General features: G+C 44.4%; 1 protein-coding gene across 3 annotated transcripts in view; it reads left to right on the top strand.

Annotated features, from left to right (window-relative positions):
• ATL3 (atlastin GTPase 3) overlaps positions 1 to 22788 on the top strand; it is a 28136-nt gene extending 5348 nt beyond the window's left edge. For 2 of the 3 annotated variants that reach the window (XM_087913675.1, XM_087913676.1), the window contains 12 exons: positions 6009 to 6226; positions 9052 to 9195; positions 11324 to 11428; positions 12714 to 12764; positions 12849 to 12905; positions 13292 to 13384; positions 13899 to 14037; positions 15425 to 15552; positions 16897 to 16953; positions 17723 to 17794; positions 18671 to 19116; positions 20445 to 22788. In XM_087913675.1, the coding sequence (XP_087769801.1) occupies positions 6020 to 6226; positions 9052 to 9195; positions 11324 to 11428; positions 12714 to 12764; positions 12849 to 12905; positions 13292 to 13384; positions 13899 to 14037; positions 15425 to 15552; positions 16897 to 16953; positions 17723 to 17794; positions 18671 to 19116; positions 20445 to 20514 (1569 nt within the window). In that variant the 5' untranslated portion in view covers positions 6009 to 6019 and the 3' untranslated portion in view covers positions 20515 to 22788. Of the gene's footprint in view, positions 1 to 841; positions 864 to 6008; positions 6227 to 9051; positions 9196 to 11323; positions 11429 to 12713; positions 12765 to 12848; positions 12906 to 13291; positions 13385 to 13898; positions 14038 to 15424; positions 15553 to 16896; positions 16954 to 17722; positions 17795 to 18670; positions 19117 to 20444 lie in introns of those variants that run through there. The other variant, XM_087913674.1, reaches the window with a different exon arrangement.
• Positions 22789 to 25290: the final 2502 nt, after the last annotated feature.

The raw sequence follows: 25290 nt of genomic DNA, 5'->3' as shown, positions 1-25290 counted from the left end.
TCAAAATGGATGATTTGTTGAATTACCCCTTTTTCAAGGAAAGCCAAAATCATGTCCATTCAGCTGCTGTGTGTGTGTGTGGCTGGGAAGGTAAGTAGATGAGAATTAAGAAGGTGGCAGCGGGTATTATTATTACTGAGCTCAAAAGAGGAAAAAATAGTGCAAGGAGCTTGTTTTTGAGGGAACCACCTCCTTTCAGCGACCCCATAATCCCTTGCGAGATGGAGTCTGTGTTTACTGGCCGGATGCCCTTCCTGTCACCAGTGCGGAATTATATTTAGCAGATGTATTCTCAATGTGGCCAGAGAGAAAAAAATCTGCTTCTACCTAGGATCGAACTCACAGCCTCCTGATTGTGAAGTGAGAGCTACTCCTCTAGGCCAATACCATTCCTGATTTTTTTTTTTTTAATAGATATGGGCTATTAACCCAAGGGTGACTCTTAACAACTCCAGAGATCCATTTTCTGCAGGAGAAGCTATCTCTTCAGATGACTTCATGATGCACCATCATCATCATTGCTGTCATTGTGTTAGAACAATTTAATCAGTGGAACATCTTACTTACAGGAGTAAGTTTCAAGAAGACACTTGTTTCAAGAAGCTTTCAAGAAGACAACCATTTATCTAAAATGGTGCCTCCTACGTGAGCAGCCAAGTTGGACTAGAAGATCTTCAAAGTCCCTTCTAATTCTTCTATTCTGTTTATCAAATCCATCCATTTAACTCTGGTCGTCTTCTTTTTCCTTCCACGTTTCCCAGCATTAGGCACTTCTGAACGGAATCTTTGTATAACCTGGCCAAAATAAAGTCATCTGAACTTAGTCATTCGTATCTTGAGTGACCTGGGTTCATAAATGCAGAGTAAGTGGCCAGAAGTAGGAACGTTTTCCTTACAATGCTAGAAGTCAACTAATGAAGTTAGGGACTAATTTAGTTGATCGATGGATGGATGGAAGGAAATATTTTGGGCGTGGCGTACATTTTGAATGTTGGAACTGGTTGTGGCTGGTTGAGTTGTCTGATAGAGATTATGTAACCCCGTGAAGAGATTTTATCACCAACTTCTAGGAACAAGTGTCGTTGCAACCAACAGACAGAAGTAATGTCGGGAAGAGCTTCCTTGAAATCAGACACCCGATAAAGAGCTAAAACGGCCACATTTCACCTTCCCAGCTCTGGAGGTGCAAGATTTTTGCTTAAAAAAACCTCCACACCTTCCTGGGCTTCCATTCTGCAAAACTTGATTGTTTCTGGTTGTAAAATGAGAAGCCAAGGCCGTTGACTTGAGCTATTAGCGGGGATGAAATATTGATGTTACGGAAAGTGGTTCCTAGGTACATTTTGTTTTTTTAACCCTGGCGGGTGATGAGGTTTCATTTTGAAGACGGATAAAACATAAAAATAAAATAAAAGCACTGGGGTTTTTCTTGCGCCATTATGCACTGGATTAAATGTCTGCTTCACGCTTTTCGCAACTGGCCTTGCCTTCCATTGAGGATCTGAATTACAGGTAGTCCTCAAGTTGCGACCACAATAGAGCCGGACAATTTCTGTTGCTAAGTGAAACATTTGTTAAGTGAGTTTTGCTCCATTTTACGACCTTTGCTTGCCACAGCTTTTAAGTGACTCACTGCAGCTGTTAAGTTAGTCACATGGTTGTTAAGTGAAACTGGCTTCCCTGTTGACTTCGCTCGTCAGATGGTCGCAAAGGGGACCACGTGACTCCTGGGGGACGCTACACCCGTCATAAATATGAACCAGTTGCCAAGCGTCCAAATTTTAAGCACATGACTAAGGGGATGCTGCAACGGTTGTGTCAGGATTCCAGCAATCGCCCTAACTGTCAAGCCCTAAATTGACATAAGTGTAGCCATTTTAGTTAGTCTTAGTATATATTCTTTTTCTTACTTTCTCTGTGGTAGTCATGGGGGGAAGAATTTCGGGCTTGACAGGCTGCCCTTAAATCATGATTCTCGAGCCAAACTTCAAAAAACTTCAAAGGATTCATTAGAGGCGATTCATATGCAGCCAATTCTGGCATACATAATTTCCAGTCCCCTGTGATCCTGTTTCCCACCTCCTTCCCCCCGGGTGTCTCATAAACCAGATTCTCCAACTGAGCACCTTCACGGGCTGGGTGTCATCATTCACGTCTTCCAATTAAATATATTCGCAGGCAAAATCTCTGGTAGTTTAGTTTCAATCTTTTAAAGATAAAGAGTTGGAATGTACTTCCGCTTCCAAAATGCTGCACTGCTCTTCCAGATTTAATGGCAACTATTAAAACAGGCATAGGAATTTGAACGGTCACTAAATGAACCATTGTAATTCAAGGACTACCTGTACTGCACAAACCAGAAAGGGGGCTGAAAAAAAAATATTTACAGACCTCACATCCTGGATCTACCTCTATTTCTCCCCGCTAAAATAATCAGGCATAAATATTTTTCCCCCATGCCATCAACTCTGTCTCATTTCTCTCTCTTTTTTTTCCCTCATTGCTCCTACTATCTTCTCCTTATTTATCAATCCGTTGTTTGTAACTTACGATTAACGATTGTAGCTGCGATTTATGGCCTACGTCTTTGCTCTTTTTATGTATGTACCCTGTGAGGTTACACGCCGGAGACAAATTCCTTGTGGGTCCGATCACACTTGGCCAATAAAGAATTCCTACCTTACACGTTTTATTTTCTATATTCTGCACCTGGTAGGTACAGAATACGCTTTCTTTGCACCCTGTGGCTAGGAATGAAAAAAAAAAAAACGCCCATGGAATTTGCTCCTGTGCGAATCCGTGCATGGAAGAAGAACTCCTGTGGAATAATGACGGCTGGAAGGATGCAAAACATCTCCGGCGATTTTAGTGCTTTTATGGAACTCCGTCCCTGTTGCCATGGTAACGGACCGCTTTGCAGCATCTTGAGGATGGGATCGGCCTTCAAATGAACGTTTTCCTTGGCTTCCAGCCCTGCTCAGCATGAATCCCCAGGAGAACCCAGAAGCAACAGCAGCAGCAGCCAAAGGGGGCTTGGGTGATCTGGTCGAGGGTCCTTGCCCCACATTTACAAGCTAGAATTTTGATCGACTCAAGATCACGTGAGGTGTCGATACTGCTTTATAAGGCCTTGTTAAGGCCACACTTGGAATGCCGCCTCCAATTTGGGTGGCCAAAATATGAAAAAAAGGATGTTGAGACTCTGGAAAGTGCAAGAGAAGAGCAACAAACATAATTAGGGGTCTGGAAGTTAAAAAATATATATATAAAGAATGTTTGCTGGAATCGGGCGTGTCTAGCTTGGCAAAAAGATAGACTAAGGGGGTGACATGATTGCAGGGTTCCAATATTTGAGGGGCTGCCACAAAGAACCTCTTCTTCAAAGCACCTGAAGGCTGGACAAGAAGAAACTAATGGAAACTAATCAAGGAGAGAAGCAACCTGGAATAAATTTAGGAGAAATTTCCTGACAGCGAGGAGGACAATTAACCAATGGAACTGCTGGAAATTGTGGGTGCTCCAACACTGGAGGTTTTTAAGAAGAGATTGAACAACGATTTGTCTGAGTTAAGAGCAAAGACGGGCGGGAAATGCAGCTGTTTTTCCCAGTGTTTTTGTCGTCCTGTTTGCTTCACCGTTCGACGCGGCTGCATCCCGGAGAAAAAACACACTGCGTGGAGCATCTGCGTCTTCTTTTCAAACAACAAAGTGTATCATTGAAATTATACAGTGGGAAGGGAACATGATTTGGTGCAGCGGTTTTCCAACTGGGATGCTTTAAGATGGGTGGACTCCCAGAATCCCTCAGCTGGCTGGGGAATTCTGGGAGTGGAAGTCCACCCATCTCAAAGCATGGTGGCTGGGGAATTCTGGGAGTTGAAGTCCACCCATCTTTAAGTTGCCAGGTTTTAAAAACACTGATCTAGTCCAATTTTCTGGAGTGGTGAAGGAAAGTCATCTAGCTCCATTCTTTAAAAAAAAATCAGAACTGGAAAACTCACAGCCTGTATAGGTAGACCGTTGCGCAGATCGTACCATAATCTAGGAACCTGGAATTCCTCTTCCTTATATCTATTGGGTATATTTGTATATGTGTATACGTACTCTGGATGGATGGAAATAGATAAGATGGATAAGGGAGAGGGAGAAAGATTAAATAGGTTAGATAGATAAGATAGATAAGATATAGAGAGATTGATAGATAATTGATAAATAGGTGATATAGATTAACAGATAAATAGATGATAGATAATAGATTAATAAATAGATGATGATAGAGATAGATAAGATGGATGAATGGAGCTTTTTAGCTCCAGGGCCTTGCTATATAAATACATCTTAATTGGTTTTTCAGGAGTCCAGAAAATTGAACTGGAATAATGCATTATGTAAAGAAAATCAATAAAGCATACTTATTGTGGTCTGTTACGCGCTCTCAGTGGCTCAGCACAAAATAGTTTTTTTTAATCAAAAATGCTTGTAAATGTTTTGAAAGTGGCCCGATGCCCACAGTGTAAATATCAACATTCTTTACATTGTAAGGCGTTGCGTAGACACCAAAGAAGAAATTTCAGCAAACTCAAACAACCACATGTGTATTATATAAGTTGTGGTTTTAGGGGGGGGCCTGGGAGGGAAAAATCACGCCGTTGAAATGTCTTTCCTTTGTTTGGCAAGCAAGGATTCCTGTTTGGGAATGGAAAATGTTTAGACATGGAAATAGTATCACAGTGGAAGAATTTCTGAGGACAAAGCATTTCTGTCTCTTGTTTTAAGCCTTGATTTTTCTGAACTGTGTTTTGCCTTGATTATAAAAAAAGAGACCAGTGTAACGGTGGTGGGATTCAAAAGTTTTGCTACCGGTTCTGTGAGCCTGGCGTGGCTTGGTGGGCATGGCAGGAGAAGGATACTACAAAATCCCCATTCCTTCCCCACCCCACTAACCTGCTTTCCAGCTCCATTCTCCTGGACAGGCCAACCAAAAGACCCAAGCCAATCAGCTGGGACTTGGGAGTCGGAGAATAGATGGGGCGGGGCCAGTCTGGTGGCATTGGCTGGTTCTCCGAACTACTCAAAATGTCCGCTACCGGCTCTCTAGAACCGGTCTGAACCGGCTGAATACCACCTCTGCAGTGTATCTTCGCTTCTCCCCTTGAAAAAAGCTCTTTACGTTGTCCAAATTCTGGAATAGCATTTGAATTTTGACTACATGACCCGAGGGATGCTGTGATGGTCCCATGTCATGCCCTTGTTGGAGTCTGATTCTGGGGGGGAGATTGAGGAGCTGACGGGGAGTGGGAGTGCGGCTCTGGTGGCTGTGGAGGAACCTGGGGAAGGACACAGGTCAGCTGGGCATTCAGAGGAAGACCCAGGCCCATCCCTTCTTCATCCTAGGGCGTGCAGGGAGGAACGGAGAAGGGAGCAACATGGCTTACGAGAGAGAAAAGGGCCCTGATCCCTTTCATTAGTTGCCACTGAAAGAACATGATATAAGTGGGGCATTTGCACACAGCTCCCTTGCTGGAAGCAAAGCGTGCATTATCTTTGCTGAGGCTTATCTGGGTTTTGGCGTTCTCCCAACTGTGGGTGCTGCGTTATCCTTTGAAAGTCTGCAATTTATCATCCTGGCCTGCCGTGTTAATTACTTCAGTGTGGTTTGTGTTGGTTTTTTTAAAATTTCTAATTATCTTTACTTTGGGTTCGGACTGCATTTCTGCCCTTCGTAGACTGTTTTTGGAAGAGTTTGATATCCAGCCGAGGATAACTGGACATTGGGGCTAAGCTGGAGGCATTCAAGGGAATTTATTCTACTTTTGTGACTTTGTTATTTTTGTGTCACGCCCCGGGTCGTCCCATGTGTGGAAAATTAGCACCCTATGTCGCTTTTTTTCAGGGCAGTTGTCACTTTGAACAGTCACTAGAACGAGCCATCGTCAGTCAAGAACTACCTGTACGTGTATTGGTGAATTATTATTATTATTTTTCCCCCCCTTTCTTGACCGGAACAGGAGGAGATGCCATGGTGGGAACCAAGCCCGGTCCTGTTCAAATCGTTTTGGTCCACAAAGAACAACATTCCTTTGAGTTGGACGAGAAGGCGTTGAGCCAAGTCCTCCTGCAAGATGCCATCCGTGACCTTGACGTGGTGGTCGTGTCCGTGGCAGGCGCTTTCCGCAAGGGCAAGTCTTTCCTGCTGGACTTCCTTCTGCGTTACCTGTACACGCAGGTAAGGCTGGCGGCCCATTGCGTACAAGGGCAACGCCATATTTCGGCTGTCTTGAAGGATAATCATTATGTAACTTTTGGTTTTCTCACCTTCCGAGGGTGACGATATTCTTGTTGCCCTTTCTGTGTTGTTTAGTCATGTACCTGTGTGCCTAGTAGATCTGGGATTTGAGGGAGTTTCTTTTTTTAATTAAATTTTTATTTTTTTTAATATGAATATAACAATGTCTACCAACCTGCCTTCCATGGAGGACCTGTCTACTGCACGGGTCAAAAAGTGAGCTGTGAAAATATCTACAGACTCCTCACATCCCGGACGTAAACTGTTTCAACTCCTTCCCTCAAAACGACGCTATAGAGCACTGCACACCTGAACAACTAGATACAAGGGGAGTTTTTTCCCCAACACCATCACTCTGCTAAACAAATAATTCCCTCAACACTGTCCAACTATTTACAAAGTCTGCATTATTATTACTGTTAATCTTCTCATCACTCCTTATCGCCCATCCCCTCCCACTTGTGACTGTATGACTCTAACTTTGTCGTTTGTATCCTTATGGTTTATATTGACTTTTCCTTGTATGATCTGGTTACTTATTGTACCCTATGACTATTGTTATGTATTGTGCCTTATGATTCTTGATGAATGTATCTTTTCTTTTACGTACACTGAGAGCATTTGCACCAGGGCAAATTTCTTGTGTGTCCAATCACACTTGGCCAATAAAAGAATTCTATTCTATGAACATTCCACCTTCCATTAAATAGTGTGTCGTCTGGGTACAAATTGCAATCTGTGCAATAACAATCAAAATTTACAACAGTATTCATTACATTGATATTGATTCTCTGATCTTACAATAGTAATATTTAACATCGTAAACCTATTCATTTCTCTCTCTTAACGTGTCTTCTAATAAGAAAATAATAATAAATGTAATAATCCTAATAGTCATAATAACGATCATCGTATTGTTTACATCTCTATCTTAACATATTTTCTATATTTCACTGATCTCCTTTTATTTCTAACTTCCATTTCTATTCTCTAACCATCGGTAAAATAATTCCCATGTCATATAATAGTCAGTTGGTTCTTTCTCCTTAATTGCAAGTGTTAATCTATTCATTTCTGCACAATCTAGTATTTTCCTAATCACATTCTCATCAGTAGGGATCTCTTCACTTTTCCAGTGTTATGCAAAGACAATTCTAGCCAATTCTAGCCAGTTCATTTCTTAAGTGAACCAGGAAGCCATCTCTGTCCTAAATAATTTACAATCTTTTTTTTAATCTCCCCTTTGACTTTAGGGGGTCTTGAGATAATCTAGATTTTTGCATGGAACACCTACTAATCCCTGGTTGTTCTTGGTTAACTGTCAGTATGACTAGCCCAGGTTCGAATCCCAGAAGGATTGCTAGCTGATAAGAGTTAAATAGCTTGAAATAGATTTATGCTAGTCTCCCTTTATTTCTTTGTCGGTAAATATAAATTCAACACCAAAGTTAACTGTCAGTGTTTTCCCAACCATGGCAGCTTTACGATGAATGGACTTCAATTCCCAGAATTCCTTAGGCAGGCTTGCTAGTTGGGGAATTCTGGGAGTTGAAGTCCACCCAGCTGAAAGCATGCTGGCTGGGGAATTCTGGGAGTTGAGGTCCACATACCTTAAAACATGCTGGTTGGGGGATTCTGGGAGTCGCTCCACATATCTTAAACCAGGGGTCTTCAAACTTGACAGCTTCAAGACTTGTGGACTTCAATCCCAGAATTCCTCCTCCAGTCATGTTAGCTCAGGAATTCTGGGAGTTGAAGTCCACAAGTCTTAATCTTACCAAGTTTGAAGACCCTTGCCTTAAAGCATGCTGGCTGGGGGATTTGGGGGGTTGGTCCACATATCTTAAAGCATGCTGGCTGGGGAATCCTGGGAGTTGAAGTCCACACACCCCTTAAAAGTTGCCAAGTTTGGGAAACACCTAGAGAAAGAATAAATTATGTTCGAATCTGGATGCCGTCGCCTATTTTCTGCAATTCAGCAAAGGAGAGTTGCTTTCCAGTTAGAAAATGTAACTTAGCAAGCTGAGGCTTGTTGCTGTTCCTTTGCAATCATTTTATACCAGGGTGGGAAGGTTGCATAAGAGCTTTCTGTTAATACAAAGCTTCTACTGTATTTTGCTCCCATGACTAAAAGTTTGAACCCAGGGATCAGAGACCTGGGATCCAAATCTTATTTTTTTCCCCACTTCTTTCTGGCCCTTTTGCAGCTATGCTTTCCCAGAGGGGCACACAAATTGTATTTATCATCTCCAGATTTCTGCCAAGTAACTTGGTCATTTGATCGAAAGCTCTGGTGAGCCTCCCCTACTCCTATTTCCCTCCCCCCCCACTTCCAATCTTATTTTCATCCCATGAAGGTCCTGAAAAAAAAAGTTTAAACTCCTTTTTCATTTTTGTAAAAACGGATTTTTCTCTGGCCTCTAATAAGAATACGATAATAATATTAAGCATAATAATCCTAATAGTCATAACAACAACATTCATTGTATTGTTTACTTCTCTATCTTAACATATATTTATTTCTAACTTCTATCTCAGAGACGAGAAAAAAAATCTCCCTTTGACCCAACAGGCTCTGGGATGCCTCAGATTTCAGCAGTATGCTGACCTAGAACGATGGGAGTTGTAGTCCCTTTGGTCTGGGAAGTCCCACTTGAGAAAACGTAGCTGGAGGCATCGTAATCAGGGGGGAAATTTTGGTCTTATGATCCTCAGAAGATTTTGTTGTCTGACACTGCCGTGTTTTTTGTTTCGTTTTCCTACAGAAAGAAGACAGCAAAATTGATTGGCTGGGGGTAGAAGATCAGCCCCTGACAGGGTTTTCGTGGCGGGGGGGCTCGGACCCCGAGACCACCGGCATTCAGATCTGGAGCGAAGTCTTCATCGTGATGAAGCCCAGCGGGAAGAAGGTGATGGCAGGAGTGGCTACGGAGGGAAAGGACAGGCCAGCTTGTAGAAATAGATCTGAATGTCAGGACTAAAACCCAGAGCCTTTTGTTTCTCCCCCGGACAAAACAGAATGACAGAGTTGGAAGGGACCTTGGAGGTCTTCTAGTCTAACCCCCTGCAGGAAGCCCTATGCCATTTCAGACAAATGGCTGTCCGATCTCTTCTTGAAAACCTCCAGCGGTGAAGGAACTACAGCTTCTTGGAAGCAAGTCATTCCACTGGTTAATTGTCCTCACTGTTAGGAAGTTTTATCCATAGTTCCAGGTTAGATCTTTCTTTAATTAACAGAATAGCAAAATAAAGAGAGTCGGAAGGGAAGATTAAAGGTCATTTAGTCCAACCCCTGCTCGAACAGGACACCAATACCAGTCCAGACAAATGGCTGTCCAATTTCTTGTTAAAAGCCTCCAGTGTTGGAGCACCCACAATTCCACTGATTAATTGCTCTCACCGTCAGGACGTTTCTCCAGGTTGCTTCTTCCCTGGATTAGTTTCCATCCGTTGCTTCTTGTCCTGCCTTCGGGTGCTTTGGAAAATAAATTGAACCCCTCTTCTTTGGGGAAGCCCCTCAAATATTGGAAGACTGCTATCATGTCACCCCCTAGTCCTTCTCTTCTCTAGACTAGCCATACCCAATTCCTGCAGCTGTTCTTCGTATGTTTTTAGCCTCCAGTCCCAAACACTTGTGGCTTTCCCCGCTACAACTTCATCCACGATTTTAATTAAAACAAGCATACAAAAAGTTCTTAGTATAGTAGTGTTGTGGCTCCGATGCCTCAGCCTGCGTTGTTAGAGGAAGAGGACTCGGAAAATTGAGGAGGAGGAATTGGGAATGTCTTCCTCCCCAGGACTTTCCTCTTCGGCAATGCCTTCCTCCCTGATAATGCCTCAGGTTTCAGCAGATAACCGAGAGGAATAGCCTGAGACTAACCAGGAGGAGGAGGGCATATCGGAGCAGCCTCTGACAGGGAATCAAGTAGACGAATGTTGGCTTGATCCGAGGCAGCGTCGCAGGAAGAAGTGTGAGCTGCAACGCAGGAGGCGTGGGCGAATCAGAGAGTGAGCTGAGTTATTGAGACACACCCCGCAGGGGATAAAAGTGGGTGTGTTTTCTCTGGAAACCTTGTACGGGACAAAGTGTGAATTTTCCGTCAGGCTTCGGTGTGTTTCTTGAAAGCTTTAGTGATTAATTCTTTTGGTTATCTTGTCAGACTTGGCAGACAGCGTTTGTTATACTGCCAAGAACATTGTCTGTATAAAGGAATTAACTCTAAATACTGAATCTTCTTGCCTGCCTGTATTTGTCAGAGTTTGGGACTTTTCATCTTCCTTGGAAAGGTGAGACATAACAAGTAGTTATACTAGGACATCAGTGACAGAGAGAGCAGCTTTCTAAGACTAACCGTTTGGTGACTGGTACAGTTGATACTATTTTATTCTTCTCATCCAGATCATCATTTCTATTATTGCTCTAGCTCAATGTTTGATCCGAGGCTCCCAAAAACCTAAGACTCCAGAAAAATCAAAACTATTTCCCAGATCTTTGTAAAAATTTACATTCTTTCTCATTACTTTTGGCTTGTTTAAAAAGCATAGGGGTTGTGGTTTTTTTTTCATGAAGAATATGTTTGTGTCTAAGGAGTTTAGACTTACTGTTTTTACACGATTCTGCCGATGTGTCCGTTTTCATTTTTTAATGTAAAATGCAACGTGTATAAACCAAATCTCTTTTGAGATCATCGTTTTTAAAAAGTGGGTAGGGAATTTGAAAACAAAACGTTTTTTTTAAAAAGGACACCCTTTGGTTAATCTGTTTGATGGGTCTGCTGCAAAAATAACTTCCTTTGGAGGAGAGGAATTAAAAGGTCTTGTGTGGGGTTTTTTTTGCACATATTTGACCTGAAAAAAATCATTTGTGGATTTTCCCCCTCCTCTGGCAGAGAATCCCCTTACTCCATCTAATTCTGTAGATCGACCGGTTGGCCCAAGCTAGTGAGAACGCCTGATGACCAGTTCACAATTTGAGCCTTCGTCTTGGAAGTTCAACAATAAATTGTAAATATTCAAGAATTTGCCTCTTTCTTGCAGGTCGCCGTTGTGCTGATGGACACCCAGGGGGCTTTCGACAGCCAGTCCACCGTCAAAGACTGCGCCACCATTTTTGCCCTCAGTACCATGACCAGTTCCGTTCAGGTGAGCGGCCATCCATTCACTTCTCAGAAAGTCCTGCTGTTTGCAGCTGTCCGTGATTGGCAAGTTAGGAAAACTAGCCTGGGGTCCCACTAGGAGTGACATAAATGCAGGAAGTTAGTCCTTGGAGACTCAAATGTCTGTCTATCTTCATCCATCACCTGCTGGTCTGTCTGTCCACCTGTGTTATCTTTTTATCAATCTATTATCTAACCATCCACCCATCTCTCCCTCTCTCTTGATCCATTCTCCCTCTCTCTCTCTCCAATTATCCATTTTTCTTAATTCTTTCATCCACAATCCATCCATCCTACATCTGTCTATCATCTAATCTACCTGTCTGCCTGCCTGCCTGCCTACCTATCATAGTATAGAATAGATAGAATAGAGTTCAGATGTGATTGGACACATAAGGAATTTGTCTTGGTGTATATGCTCTGTGTACATAAAAAGAAAAGATTAATCAATCATAAGATACTAATCTAAACTAAAGTAATAAATCTAATCTATCTATCTATCTATCTATCTATCTATCTATCTAATCTTATTTATCTATCTATCTAATCTTATCTATCTATCTATCTATATCTATCTGTCTGTCTGTCTGTCTGTCTGTCTGTCTGTCTGTCTAATCTATCTATCTATCTATCTATCTATCTATCTATCTATCTATCTATCTATCTTTTTATCTATCTATCTATCTATCTATCTGTCTGTCTGTCTGTCTGTCTGTCTATCTATCTATCTATCTATCTATCTATCTTATTTATTTATCATCAATCTATATCTCTGTCTGTCTGTCTATATCTATCTATCTATCTGTCTGTCTGTCTGTCTGTCTGTCTAATCGTATCTATCTATCTATCTATCTATCTATCTATCTATCTATCTATCTATCTATCTAGTCTTATTCTATCATCAATCTATATCTATGTCTGTCTGTCTGTCTGTCTATCTATCTATCTATCTATCTATCTATCTATCTATCTATCTATCTATCTATCTATCTATCTATCTATTTCCATTCATCCAACCATTTTATATATGCCCATGATTCTGGACAGCTTTGCAAAATTAAAACAAAATGCGTACAACCCCAGAAGCATAGTAACCCTACCAAGCCTTAAAACAATACAGGTAGTCCTTGACTTATAACCCCAATTGAGGTTGGAACTTCAATCGCTAAGTAATGTGGTCGTTAAGTAAGTTGTGCCCAATTTTGCGACCTTTTAATGTTGCAGTCGCTAAGCAAGTAATTAATCGCGTACACCCTTCCTTTCCTTTCCAGATTTACAATTTGTCCCAAAACATCCAGGAAGACGACCTCCAGCAGCTCCAGGTAGGCAGGAGCTCTCCATAAAGGGTGTGATTATTTTCATGCAACCGGTCCTCAGTGTTGTGTTCTTTCTTCCTCTTTGTGCAGCTCTTTACCGAATACGGGCGCCTGGCCATGGACGAAATCTTTCTCAAGCCATTCCAGGTAAGCGTTTGGTCAGTCAGGAGTGGCAGGGAGGGAGACTGCCTGGGCCACCTCGGGCTCCATTTATAATTCACCCGTGGAACTCACAGCCACAGGAAAACGGGAAAACTTTGAATCCGGGCAAAAGTTGTGAATCTGAAAAGCTTTAAGTTGGCAGTGCTCGGATTCGGGTTAGAAACTTGATCCCGTGCCTTGGGTTCTAAACTCTGTTTTGAGATCGAAGCTCCTCATATGTTTTACCCTCCAGAACCTCCGTCGCCACATAACCCTGGCCCTTAACGTGCCTTCTCTGCAGAAAAGAGACGATTTCTGTGCCTTGGACACAGCTGGCAGCAGGGAAATTTGGGGGTACAGAGGTTTAATCTGAGCCTTCTCTCTTAACGCAGACGCTGATGTTCCTGGTGCGAGATTGGAGTTTTCCCTACGAGTATAACTACGGCTTGGACGGAGGCATGAGTTTCCTGGATAAACGTCTGGAGGTAAAGCAAACAACAACAAAAACCCCAAGTTACTTTCTAGAAGAAAGTTTTATGTTTTTATGTCTATGTTTTATGTGTGTGTGTTTAATTAAGAATTAAATAATAAAATCTCGGAAGAAGACTAGATGAGAATAATTATAAACAAGCCAGGGGGAAATATAAAGTTGACGACTGGATAGCAGATAAATCAGAAAGGAAATATGATTGAATAATGATTAAAGAGAAACAATGTGGAATTTGGTAAAGGGAATTTACGTGTTTATATGGAAATGGGATAAATTATAAGTACGTGATATAAAGCAATATGTTATCTGCCTTGTAAGGATTTACAATGGAAAGAGGTTTTATGTTTTTAATGTTTAATGATGTTTTGTTTTGTTTGTTTGTAAAATCAATAAAACTTATTTAAAACAACAACAACAACAAAAAACCCCTCCAGATACTCTGTGCTAGTGCTAGCAAGCGTTGGGTTTGGTTGGGCCTGTTCTGAATCCTCCTCTTGTCCCGCCACAAGGTGAAATCTCACCAGCACGAAGAGATCCAGAACGTTCGCAAGCACATCCATTCCTGCTTCACCAACGTCAACTGTTTCCTCTTACCTCATCCGGGACTCAAAGTGGCCACTAGCCCGAATTTTGATGGCCGTCTGAACGGTAAGGCCCGGAACCTCTGAAGGACTTGGGTCTTGACATGGGAAAGATCTCACATGCTCAACACAGCTGGGAAAATCCTCTTTGGAAAAAAAAAGGTCTCCCGGTTTTATTAAAAGCATTTCAGAGTGGGGTTGTCTGTCTGGTTTCTGTTTAATTGCAGACCAGGGATCTTCAAACTTAGCAGATAACAGATAATCAGAGTTGGAAGGGACCTTATAGGTCATCTAGTCCAACCCCCCGCCCAAGCGGGAGACCCTACGCCATTTCTGACAAATGGCAGTCCAATCTCTTCTTGGAAGTCTTAAGTGATGGCGCTTCCACAACGTCCGAGGGCAATTTCTGTTCCATCGGTTCATTGTTCTCACTGTCAGAAAGTTTCTCCTTGTTTCCAGGTTGAATCTCTCCTTGTTCAGTTTCCATCCATTATTCCTTGTCTGGCCTTCAGGAAAATAGCTTGACCCACTCCTCCTCTCTGTGGCAGTCCCTCAAATATTGGAAGATGCTCTCCTGTCTCCCCTGGTCCTTCTCTTCCCTAGACTAGCCAAGCCCAGTTCCTGCAACCGTTCTTCATATGTTTCAGTCTCCAGTCCCCTCATCATCCTGGTTGCTCTTCTCTGTACTTTTTCTAGAGTCTCAACATCTTTTTTATAATGTGGTGACCAAAACTGGATGCAGGACTCTAGGTGTGGTCTTACTAAGACAACACTTACTAACGTCATAACTTTAAGGCTTGTGGAATTCAACTGACTGGTTGAGGAATTCTGGGAGTTGAAGTCCACAAGTCTTAAAGTCTTCGGAGCTCTAGTCTAGTGAAGAGAAGGATCAGGGATGACATGAGAGCAGCCTTCCAATATTTGAGGGGCTGCCACAAAAAAGGGGGGACTATTCTCTAAAGCACCTGAGGGCAGGATAAGAAGCAATTAATGGAAACTAATCAAGGAGAGAAGCAACATGAAATTAAGGAGAAACTTCCTGACGGTGAGAACAATTAACCAGCGGAACGGCTTGCCACTAGAAGTTGTGGGAGATGTTTATGAAGAAACCGGACAGCTGCTTGCGCAGAATGAAACAGGGTCAAGTTCAAATCTCCCACCTACCCCCTTTTAACACCCTGATAATGAAGGAGGATCTCTTCTCATCCCCTTTCTCTCCCCTTTACGCAGCTGAGGGCTCAGCTGCCTCTTATCTGATCGTATTTTGCCCTGTCTCCTAAAAAGGCTTTCCCCATATAACATTAGAGTCATTACATGCAATAATAAATGTCGGTCTGTATTTTATAAGGCCATAAAACAAACTCACTTCCCGGGGGGGTGGGGGTGTGTGGAAAAGAACTCCGCTCCCATTGCATTCTTCCTCTTTTCTCTTTTTTCGTCCACTTTTTGCGCAGACATCGCCGACGAATTCAAGGACCAGCTGAAACAGTTGATCCCATTCGTCCTGGATCCCAGTCAGCTCTTAGAAAAGGAGATCAACGGCTCGAAAGTGACCTGCCGAGGCCTGTTGGAGTACTTCAAGGTACGTTTCATCACACGAGCATTGTTTGCCTCCCCTTTTTTTTTCTTTTTTCAGCGAGAGGAAGGTCAGCAAAGAAACAAAGATATTGAGGGCTGCTCAGTCTGGCGGCCGGATTTAATTAGCGTATTTATTTAAAATTGTTTATAAGCAACTCTGAGCGGCTTGCAGTCAGATCTTCCCATGGATTTGGGGCCAGGTCTACACAGAACAGAACAGAGAAACAGGATAAGAATTTTACCAGAATGTTAAGAAGCGTTTGGGGAGTTACGTCTTTTTAAGATCATGGAATTAGCTACTGGTTCCCAAATGGGAACCACCTCAAATCTGGGCCTGGGTGGTCATGGTGTCATTTCTGTGGCTGTTTACCCCCCAAAAGAGAGAGAGAGAGAAGCTTCTTTGATCCTCCAGAGTTCAAAAACTCTTCCTCCTGCAACGTCCTGAGTGAGGCACTAGTAGGAACTGAGCTATTCAGATTTCCTTCCTTCCTTCCTTCCTTCCTTCCTTCCTTCCTTCCTTCCTTCCTTCCTTCCTTCCTTCTCTCTCTATCCCTTTCTTTCCTTCCTTCCCACTCCCTCTTTCTCCCTCCCTCCCTCCTTCCTCCCTTCCTTCCTTCCCAGTCTCTTTCTCCCTCCATCCCTCCCTTCCTTCCTTCCTTCCTTCCTTCCTTCCTTCCTTCCTTCCTTCCTTCTTCCTTCCTAATCCCTCTCTCTATCCTTTCTTTCCTTCCTTCCCCTCCCTCTTCCTTCCTTCCTTCCTTCCTTCCTTCCTTCCTTCCTTCCTTCCTTCCTTCCTTCCTTCCTTCCTTCCTTCCTTCCTTCCTTCCTTCCTCCCTGGAGGTTTTCAAGAAGAGATTGGACAGCTGTTTGTCTGAAATGGTATAAGGATTCCTGGCTTGAGCAATGGGTTGGACTAGAAGACCTTCCAGGTCCCTTCTGTTATCCTCCCTCCCTCCCTCTCTCTCCTCCTTCCTTCCTTCCTTCCTTCCTTCCTTCCTTCCTTCCTTCCTTCCTTCCTTCCTTCCTTCCTTCCTTCCTTCCGATATTCACCTAACTGGGCTACTAACTTAACCCCTTGCAGTGATTCACTTAGCAACTGTGGCAAGAGAAGTCGTAAAACAGGGCAAAACTCACTTAAGAAACATCTCACTTAGGAAGAGAAGTTTGAGGCTCCATTATGGTCGTATGTTGAGGAGTAACTTTAGCTCAGCCCGTCTGGAGGAGCGTGGAGGAGGCTTTCCTTACTGGATTTAGGACTCACAGGTGTATTTTTAGGTTGGGATGAAAAAGGGTGCAAATGAACGAAGCTAGTCGTATAATAATTGTTTGTTGATGTCCTTCCTACTAGGCTTATATCAAGATCTACCAGGGGGAAGACCTGCCACACCCAAAATCCATGTTGCTGGTGAGTTTAGCCTGGAGAAGGGAGAGTTAAAATACAGATAACAGATAATCAGAGTTGGAAGGGACCTTGTAGGTCATCTAGTCCAACCCCCTTCCCAAGCAGGAGACCCTACACCAATTCCTGACAGATGGGAGTCCAAATCACCGATGTCTTCGTTTAGTGACCATCTGAAGTTATAACGGCACTGGAAAAAAAGCGGCTTACCACCTTTTTTCACACTTACAACCTTTGTCGCATCCCCATGGTCGTGTGATGGAAATCACTTGGCAACCGACTCGTATTTATGACGGTTGCCGTATCCACAGGTCTTGTGATCCCCTTTGGCGACCACCTGACCAGCAAGCAGGAAGCCAACAGCCCCGTGTTCCGAATTGAACTATGATTCGCTTAACAGCAGTGGCAAGAAAGGTTATTAACTGGGACAAATCCCACTTAAGAGGTGTCTCGCGTAGCAGCAGACATTTGGGACTCCATAGTGGTCGTAAGTGGAGGACCTTGCCTGCATTGCCTCTGCAAAGCCTGCAGAGCTAGCTCCGGTCCCAATAGCGAATAAAATCACAGAGCTGTACAGAAAAATTTGCAGCAATAAACCTGCAAATGCAACCCAAGACAGTGGTTGCTATCATAACACCTCATCCTCTTTGAGAATCACATAATGTGCCAGTTTCCCTCACACACAAACACACTTTTCTGCAGTTTTCCGAACTCTTAGCAGAGGGTGGGGAAAGTCACTTCTGGCTCCCTTCTGATGTTTCTCCTCCATTTGCAGGCCACGGCTGAAGCCAACAATCTGGCGGCTGTCGCTTCGGCCAAAGACCTGTATTACAGCAGCATGGAAAAGGTGAGGGGGGTCGGAGGGGACTTGGGGTGGCCTTGGGCTGCCCAGGAATCGTTCTTGACTCGTGCTGATTTGTCTAGAGAAGTGGTTGAGGGTGGGGTTTTTTTTGCCAAGAAGCGTTTTCGGAAGGGGTTTTGCATTGCTTCCTTCTTCCCAGGGCCTGGCCCAAAGACACCCAGCCGGCTTTCATGCCTAAGGTAGGACTAGAACTCACCGTCTCCTGGTGATTGGCCCAAGGTCACTCAACTGGCTTTCATGCCTAAGACAGGACTAGAACTCACAATCCCCTAGTGCTCAGTTTAAAGTCACCCAGCTGGCTTTCATGCCTAAGGTGGAACTAGAACTCACCGTCTCCTGGTGATTGGTCCAAAGTCATTCAACTAGCTTTCATGCCTAAGACCTAAGACAGTCTCTGGTGATTCCAAGAACTCACAACTCTCCTAGTGCTCAGTTTAAAGTCACCCAGCTGGCTTTCATGCCTAAGGTGGAACTAGAACTCACCGTCTCCTGGTGATTGGTCCAAAGTTAGACAATGGTTTTCATGCCTAAGGCAGGACAAGAATTCTTTGTCTCCTGGAAATTGACTCAAAGTCACCCAGCCGGCTTTCATGCTTTGGGCAGGACTAGAATTCAGAGTCTCCTGGTGATTGGCCCAAAGTCACACAACTGATTTTCATGCCTAAGGTGGGACTAGAATTCACCACCTCCTGGTAATTGTCTCAAAGTCACCCAGACGCCTTTCACGCCTAAGGCTGGACTGGAACTCACCACCTCCCAGTTCCTAGCCCGGTGCCTCGAACCCCCCCACCAAACCGGCTCTCCCGTCCAGCTTTTACCCCGCCCCACCGCTTAACCTGCCGGTCCCCTCTCCCTCTCCAGATCTGTGGCGGGGACAAGCCCTACGTGGCCCCCGAGCTGTTAGAGGTAAAGCACCGGGAGCAGAGCACGCGGGCTTTGGAGCACTTCCGGCGCATCAAGAAGATGGGCGGCCGGGAGTTCAGCCAGCGCTACGAGGACGAGCTGATGCAGGAGATGAGCGACCTCTTCGAAGACCTGGCCAAGCATAACCAGAGCAAGAACATCTTCAACACGTTCCGGACGCCCGCCATCCTCTTCGGGGTCATCGTGGTGCTCTACGTGGCCTCGGGGGTCACCGAGTATGTAGGACTGAGCCTGGCCGCCCAGCTGTGCAACTTACTCGTGGGGCTGTTGCTTCTCTCCCTCCTTGCCTGGGGTTACATCCGATACTCGGGCGAATACCGCGAACTGGGCATCGCGATCGACAGCACCGCGGAGTTCGTGCTGCAGAAGATACGGGCTGTGGGGTACGTGGTTGGCTTAGTCACGCGGGTGGGGCGGGGGGTGGGACGGGGGGAAGCGTTGTTTGGCACTTCGATCCCGACCGGCCCCAGGTGGGCTCAGCCTTCCGTCCTTCCGAGTTGGGTAAAATGAGGAGGACCCAGATTGTTGGGGGCAAGAGGCTGACTCTGTAAACCGCTTAGAGAGGCTGTGAAGCACTGTGAAGCGGTATATAAGTCTAAGTGCTATTGTCCTTCCTTCCTTCCTTCCTTCCTTCCTTCCTTCCCTTCCTTCCTTCCTTTCCTTCCTTCCTTCCTTCCTTCCTTCCTTCCTTCCTTCCTTCCTCCTTTCCTTCCTTCCTTCCTTCCTTCCTTCCTTCCTTCTTCCTTTCCTTCCTTCCTTCCCTTCCTTCCTTTCCTTCCTTCCTTCCTTCCTTCTTCCTTCCTTCCTTCCCTTCCTTCCTTCCTTCCTTTTCCTTCCTTCCGTTCCTTTCCTTTCCTTCCTTCCTTCCTTCCTTTTTCCTTCCTTCTTTCCTTCCTTTCCTTTCCTTTCCTTTCCTTTCCTTTCCTTTCCTTTCCTTTCCTTTCCTTTCCTTTCCTTTCCTTTCCTTCCTCCTCCCTCCCTCCCTCCCTCCCTCCCTCCCTCCCCCTCCTTCCTTCCTTCCTTCCTTCCTTCCTTCCTTCCTTCCTTCCTTCCTTCCTTCCTTGTGGTTAGAATGTAATATTGCTGGTTAATTCTGCCAGCAGTTCAATTCTGATTGGCTCAAGGTTGACTCAGCCTTCCGTCCTTCCAAGGTCGGTAAAATGAGGACCCAGATTGTTGGGTGGGGGCAAGAGGCTGACTCTAAACTGCTTAGAGAGGGCGATATAACGCTGGAACAGTACTTTTCCAGTGCTATTAAGTACTATAAGAGTACCTTTAAGTACTATTGCTCCTCTTCTCTTCTCTTCTCTTCTCTTCTCTTCTCTTCTCTTCTCTTCTCTTCTCTTTCTCTTCTCTCCTTCCTTCCTTCCTTCCTTCCCTTCCCTTCCTCCTCCTCTCCTCTCCCTCTCCTCTCCTCTCCCTCTCCTCTTCCCAGTGGTTAGAATGTAGTTCTGCAGGCTAATTCACTGCTCACTGCCAGCAGTTTGATTCTGACCAGCTCAAGTTTGACTCAGCCTTCCATCCTTCCGATGTCGGTAAAATGAGAACCCAGATTGTTTGGAGGGGGGGGGCCAAGAGGTTGACTCTGCTGAATTGTGGTCTTAAGTCGAGGACTACTGGAAAATCAAGAAATGATTGGTGGCTGCTTGGCGTGTGAACATTTCCCTAACCTGAGCCGCCTTCTCACCTGTGTGCTTCTTACCTTCTCCAGGTCTCCTGCCCATGCGACCCCCTCCAGAGAGCAGCCCCCGACCCCACCACTGCACAGGAAGTCTCAGTGAACAAGGCAACGCAACGAGGTCTGACTCCCCAAAATCTCATCCTTGGAATCACCAGAAGGAATCGCTTTCCGCAGAGCTTCTTCATAGACAGCCAGTCTGAGCTTTTGAATCGGGCGGGGGGGAAATCTCTGCTTCTTTCTTCCCGCCCACCTTCCTTTGACGGACCCCCTCCCCTGGTTTTTCATTCCCCCCCCCCCACCCTCCTTTCAAGAAAGAAATCTTCTGCACTTTAAACGGGGAAACAAAACAGCCGCCCGAAAACAGCCGTAGTGCCTTCCGTGACGAAGAAAAGGATTATTGTTTTCGGCTGCCAGCTTTTGTTTTCGAGGTGTGTCGGTTGTACCAAGAAGAAGATGCCAACTCCTCTTTCCTCCCCCACCTCAAAAGCCCCCTTCCACCTCTCCGGGCATCAACCTCGGAGTGCCTAAATTACCCGGCCCTCCTTTTGGGTGAGAGTTCAGCCAAACTTCAAAAGGATCTGCTGTGGGCCGGCCAGGCCTAGCCAAATAATCAAATAACATTAGGAAAGCTTATTTTATTTTATTTTAGTGCCTTTTCGAAACTGGACCAGGCCTGCTCCGACCGAGAGAATCGCGCCCAGCTAGCAGCTCCACTGCCTTAGAAAGCCGCCTCAGGAACCTCGAATCCAAGAGAAACGAAAAGACGGCGGTGTGTCAAAAACGGCTCCCGCATATCGACGCCTGTGTCTTCTGCGTTTCTCGTGGCGTCTTGCTTCGTCTTGGTTCTTGCAATTCACCTTATCCAGGACATTATGAAATGCAAGGGGATCTCCTTAGTAGATCTCTTTGGGATCTTCGTCTAGATCAGCGGTGAGCCGTGCGGGTCATTGGGGAGTTTTCCAGGTGTAGTCAAGACATTGTTCCTTGAATGTGGTCCCTGTGTGTGCATCTGTATACGCCTCTCAGCCGTCCTGGGCTCGCTGGGTTGAGACACACTGCCTTATTGGCTGTACTTTCTGTATTTTACTGGTATGGAGAATTTCTCCCGTCCCCCTTTTTTTTTTCCTGTTGTTCCCAAGCTGGGGACGGGGAAATGGTCTTGGCCTCCTCTTTCCATGTGTGTTTGAAGGCCCTTTTCCAGTTCTGAGCCACGCTGTTTAAATTCCGACGGCTTCTCCTTCCTTGGTGGCTCACCAAATCAACCTTGGGATGATTAATTTTTTTAAAAAACAACAACTCTATAGCAGGGTCCGTGCTCCATAGCTGGCAAACCTGCCCGAAGCTCAAGCCTCTTGGACCCGTGCTCCTCACCCCCTTATATAGGCCTCGCACCAAAAATTATTATTCTGCTCCAAGCTTTCAACCATTCTAGCCTCCCTCCATCACTTAAGCCTTCTCCAGAGGGTGGAATAGCTTCATGCATTCTTCAAGGTGCCTTTTTTTTTTCTTTTGCCTTATATTTGCTGCCGCATTGGAGTCTCGCTTGATTGCAAAGCACAAATGTTAGTTTTTTTGGCCCAATTAAGGGATCAAAAAGCCTTGCAGAGTGATTTTCCTGGCTTAGGGTCAAGATTGCCCTCTGGTGGCCTTTCCTATCACAGCAAGTCTTATTTTCAGAAGAGGGTTTTATTTTTGGGGGGTGGGGGTGGGGTTGCCTTCTACCTCTTTTTTTATGGGAACAGTCACCCCATTTTTAAACATCGCAGGCCTCTTAAGCTCCCAACCCAGCTTTGGTTTTTTTTCTGGAGAAAGTCTTTCAAACGCCAGCTTTTTTTAATGTTGGGGTTTTGCGCCTATGGAGTCACAAGAATTCGAATGAGCTAGTTGAGGTCCTTGTTTTGTACAGGACACAGCTGAGTGTAATATCGGAAGTGTGGTAGGAAGACACACATCCTTCTCCTGGGCTGCTGGGCTGGAAAACCTTAGGCCATACGAAGAAAATGCAGCGTGAAACACTGACCAGGTTTTCTTTTTAATGGGTTGAGTGGAAAATAGAGAGCCATGTTTGCGTTTGAGGACAATTCCCAGAATTTCTTTGGCCGTGGCTCCTTGGAATTCTGGAAGTTGCAGTCCGAGACACACGGAGGTATGTGTCTGTTGGGAAGAAGGAGTGGATCCTGTCCCTACTGTTTCCGCCTTTCGCCCTTCGCTATTTTCAGAACTCTTTCGACAACTTTGTCAGTCGTACGCCAAAACTTTCCCCCTGTGGACCAATGTGGTCAGGATGTTGATGCTGAATTATATTTATAAAGCACAAAGAGAAAGCATTCCACTTTGAAACTGCAAAAATAAAGACTGGTACACTGAAACAGTGTGAAGGGCGTGTGTGCATTTATTTTGTGCTCGTGTCTTTTTCTGAAAAACCCACAGATAGTCCTTGGCTTAACGACAGTTCGTTTAGTGACGTTCAAAGTTGCAAGGGCACTGAAAAAAGTGACTTAGGACCGTTTTTTCACACAATCGTTGCATTCAGAGAGCATCCTTCCAAAGAGATTGCGTTTAGGACTTTTTCAAAGCTCACAGCTTTTCCCACGTACCTTATTTATATATTTGCCGGTGTCTTATTTAAACTTACATTTGTATATCGGTGATTGCACTACATCCGTAGATGCTAAATAAAAAATAACCAAGTGGTTAGGATCAAGAAGAACAACGCTAATAAGATCAAAATGAAATGAAAAAAAAAATTGTTGCTTTTGATCTCTTAGTACATACAAAACCACTTCTATTCTTGGAGTGCTTCCGAGCAAAGTCTGCGTTTTGTTCGCTTTGTGTTCATTTTCGCTCTATGCCCTAGTTGCGTTCAGACAGGATCCCCAAAACAGACCCAGTTCTGGATCCTTTCAAAAGTTCAGGGACGGCCAAAAAAGGATATCACCAGGAAAACATCCAGGATGGGAGTGGTAAGTGAACAGGATAGAAGGCGACTGAAAGCAAAAAAATATTTGAAAGGGGCACTGTGTATGTATTTGTGTTTGTGCTGGTATGGCAGTATAACGCAAAAGATTAACTTTGCAGCAGCATCAAGATTCAGCAATTTTATAAAGACAGAATTACCCTTAATAAGAAGTCTGTGAACAGTTTGGGCAAACCGATGTGAACCAGCCGAATCCCACCACTGTTTGGAACAAGCATGACACGGATGACTGAGAATCTCCCCGTAGATAAATCGAGGGCAGTGTCAAATGGGAGGAGGTGGATCCAGACCAACTGATGCTATAATAAAATGTTAAGATACCATTAGGCTATTTGCGAGATTGCAAAGCATTTCTTTGGTCTGTTTTTCTCCTGTGGAAAACAAAAGGTGAACCACAATTTGGATAGTATCATTGTCCTAACATTGTAAAACGAGATTAGACATCTGCTGTTATGAGTCCAGGGTTTCTCAACTTTTGTCTATTTTAACAAGAGTTCCAATTTTCAGAATTCCCCAGCCATCATGTTTTAAGATGGGTGGGTTTCAACTCCCAGTATGGTGGCTGGGGAATTTTTATTTATTTATTCATTGGGGTTTTTTTTATCTTGCCTTTTAAAAAACTTTGTAAGTAACTCAAGGCCACAAACATGCATGTTCTTGGTGCAAAAACATTCCATGGCTGGTCACAGACATCAAGTGAAGGATGTTTTATCGTGTTCTGGTTTCTGCCAACAGCAACTTGTCCAAAACATCCAGGAAGTAGATCTCCAGCAACTGCAGGAAGGCAGGAGTCCCCCATAAAGTGTGATTCGTTTTAGCAACTGACTTTCAATGCTGTTTTCTGTCTCTGTGTGCAGTTCTTTGCTGAAAAGTTGTGTTGGTTGGCGGACAAAATCTTTTCCTGGCAATCTCAGGTATGCATTTGAGGGGGGAGGAACTGCCTCCGTGTAGTTAACCTGTGGAACCCTCCCAGACACAGGAAATGGCGAAAGGTAGAAGCAGGAGAATGTTTTGTACATGAAATGCTTAAAAGTTTGCCAAAAGCCACCCCGTTCCAACATTGATGATGTTACCTAGTTTTGTCATGAAACATCTGCAAGAAACCAGCCAAGCTCAGAGAGCACCAAGGACCCCACAGTTGTCTCCTCCTCCTCCTCCTCTCCCAATCCCCATTCCCTTCTAGCACTGATGATGTTACCTACTTTGGTAATGAAACGTCTGCAAGAAAACCACCAAGCTCAGAGAATACCAAGGACTCGAGAGTTCAACCTTGCGCTTCAAACATTTTCTTTTATGGGTTTGAGTTTCTGGGCCAGGGGTCTTTCCTTCCTGGCCATCACACGGTCTCTTTCCTTCTGAACATGAACCCAATGGGGACACTGGCTCCATGAATATCTTTGCCTACAGAGCAGTGGTAGAGAAGGAACTGCTGCCCATTGTGGCAGGGACTGATCGCTACCACGTCAACAACAGGCATGACTTCAAATGTACGGTCCAGAGCCCAGAGGAGATTATCTCCAAGGCAGAGAGGATGGTGGGCCAAACAATGGAGTATAAATAAACTCGTCAGCAAAAATTGTGAGCATTTTGCCAATTGCCTGCGGTACAATGTGGCCTGGAGTGATCAGATAAGTGTGGTCTTTGGAGATTTAGACAAATCTCTTTTTTCTATATCTGTCTATCATCTATCAACTATCACCTATCTATCATCTATCAATCATCTATCTATTACCTATTACCTATTATCTATCAATCATCTATCTTATCAATCATCTATCACCCATCTATCATGTATCAATCATCTATCACCTGTTATCTATCAATCTATCAATCATCTATATCAATCATCTATCATCTATCTATCTATCTATCTATCTATCTATCTATCTATCTATCTAT

This window comes from Pseudonaja textilis, chromosome 16, assembly GCF_049901715.1.
Source record: "Pseudonaja textilis isolate UNSWEBS1 chromosome 16, rPseTex1.2, whole genome shotgun sequence".
Taxonomy (NCBI): Eukaryota; Metazoa; Chordata; class Lepidosauria; order Squamata; family Elapidae; genus Pseudonaja; species Pseudonaja textilis.
This window is presented reverse-complemented; position numbering and strand designations above follow the sequence as displayed.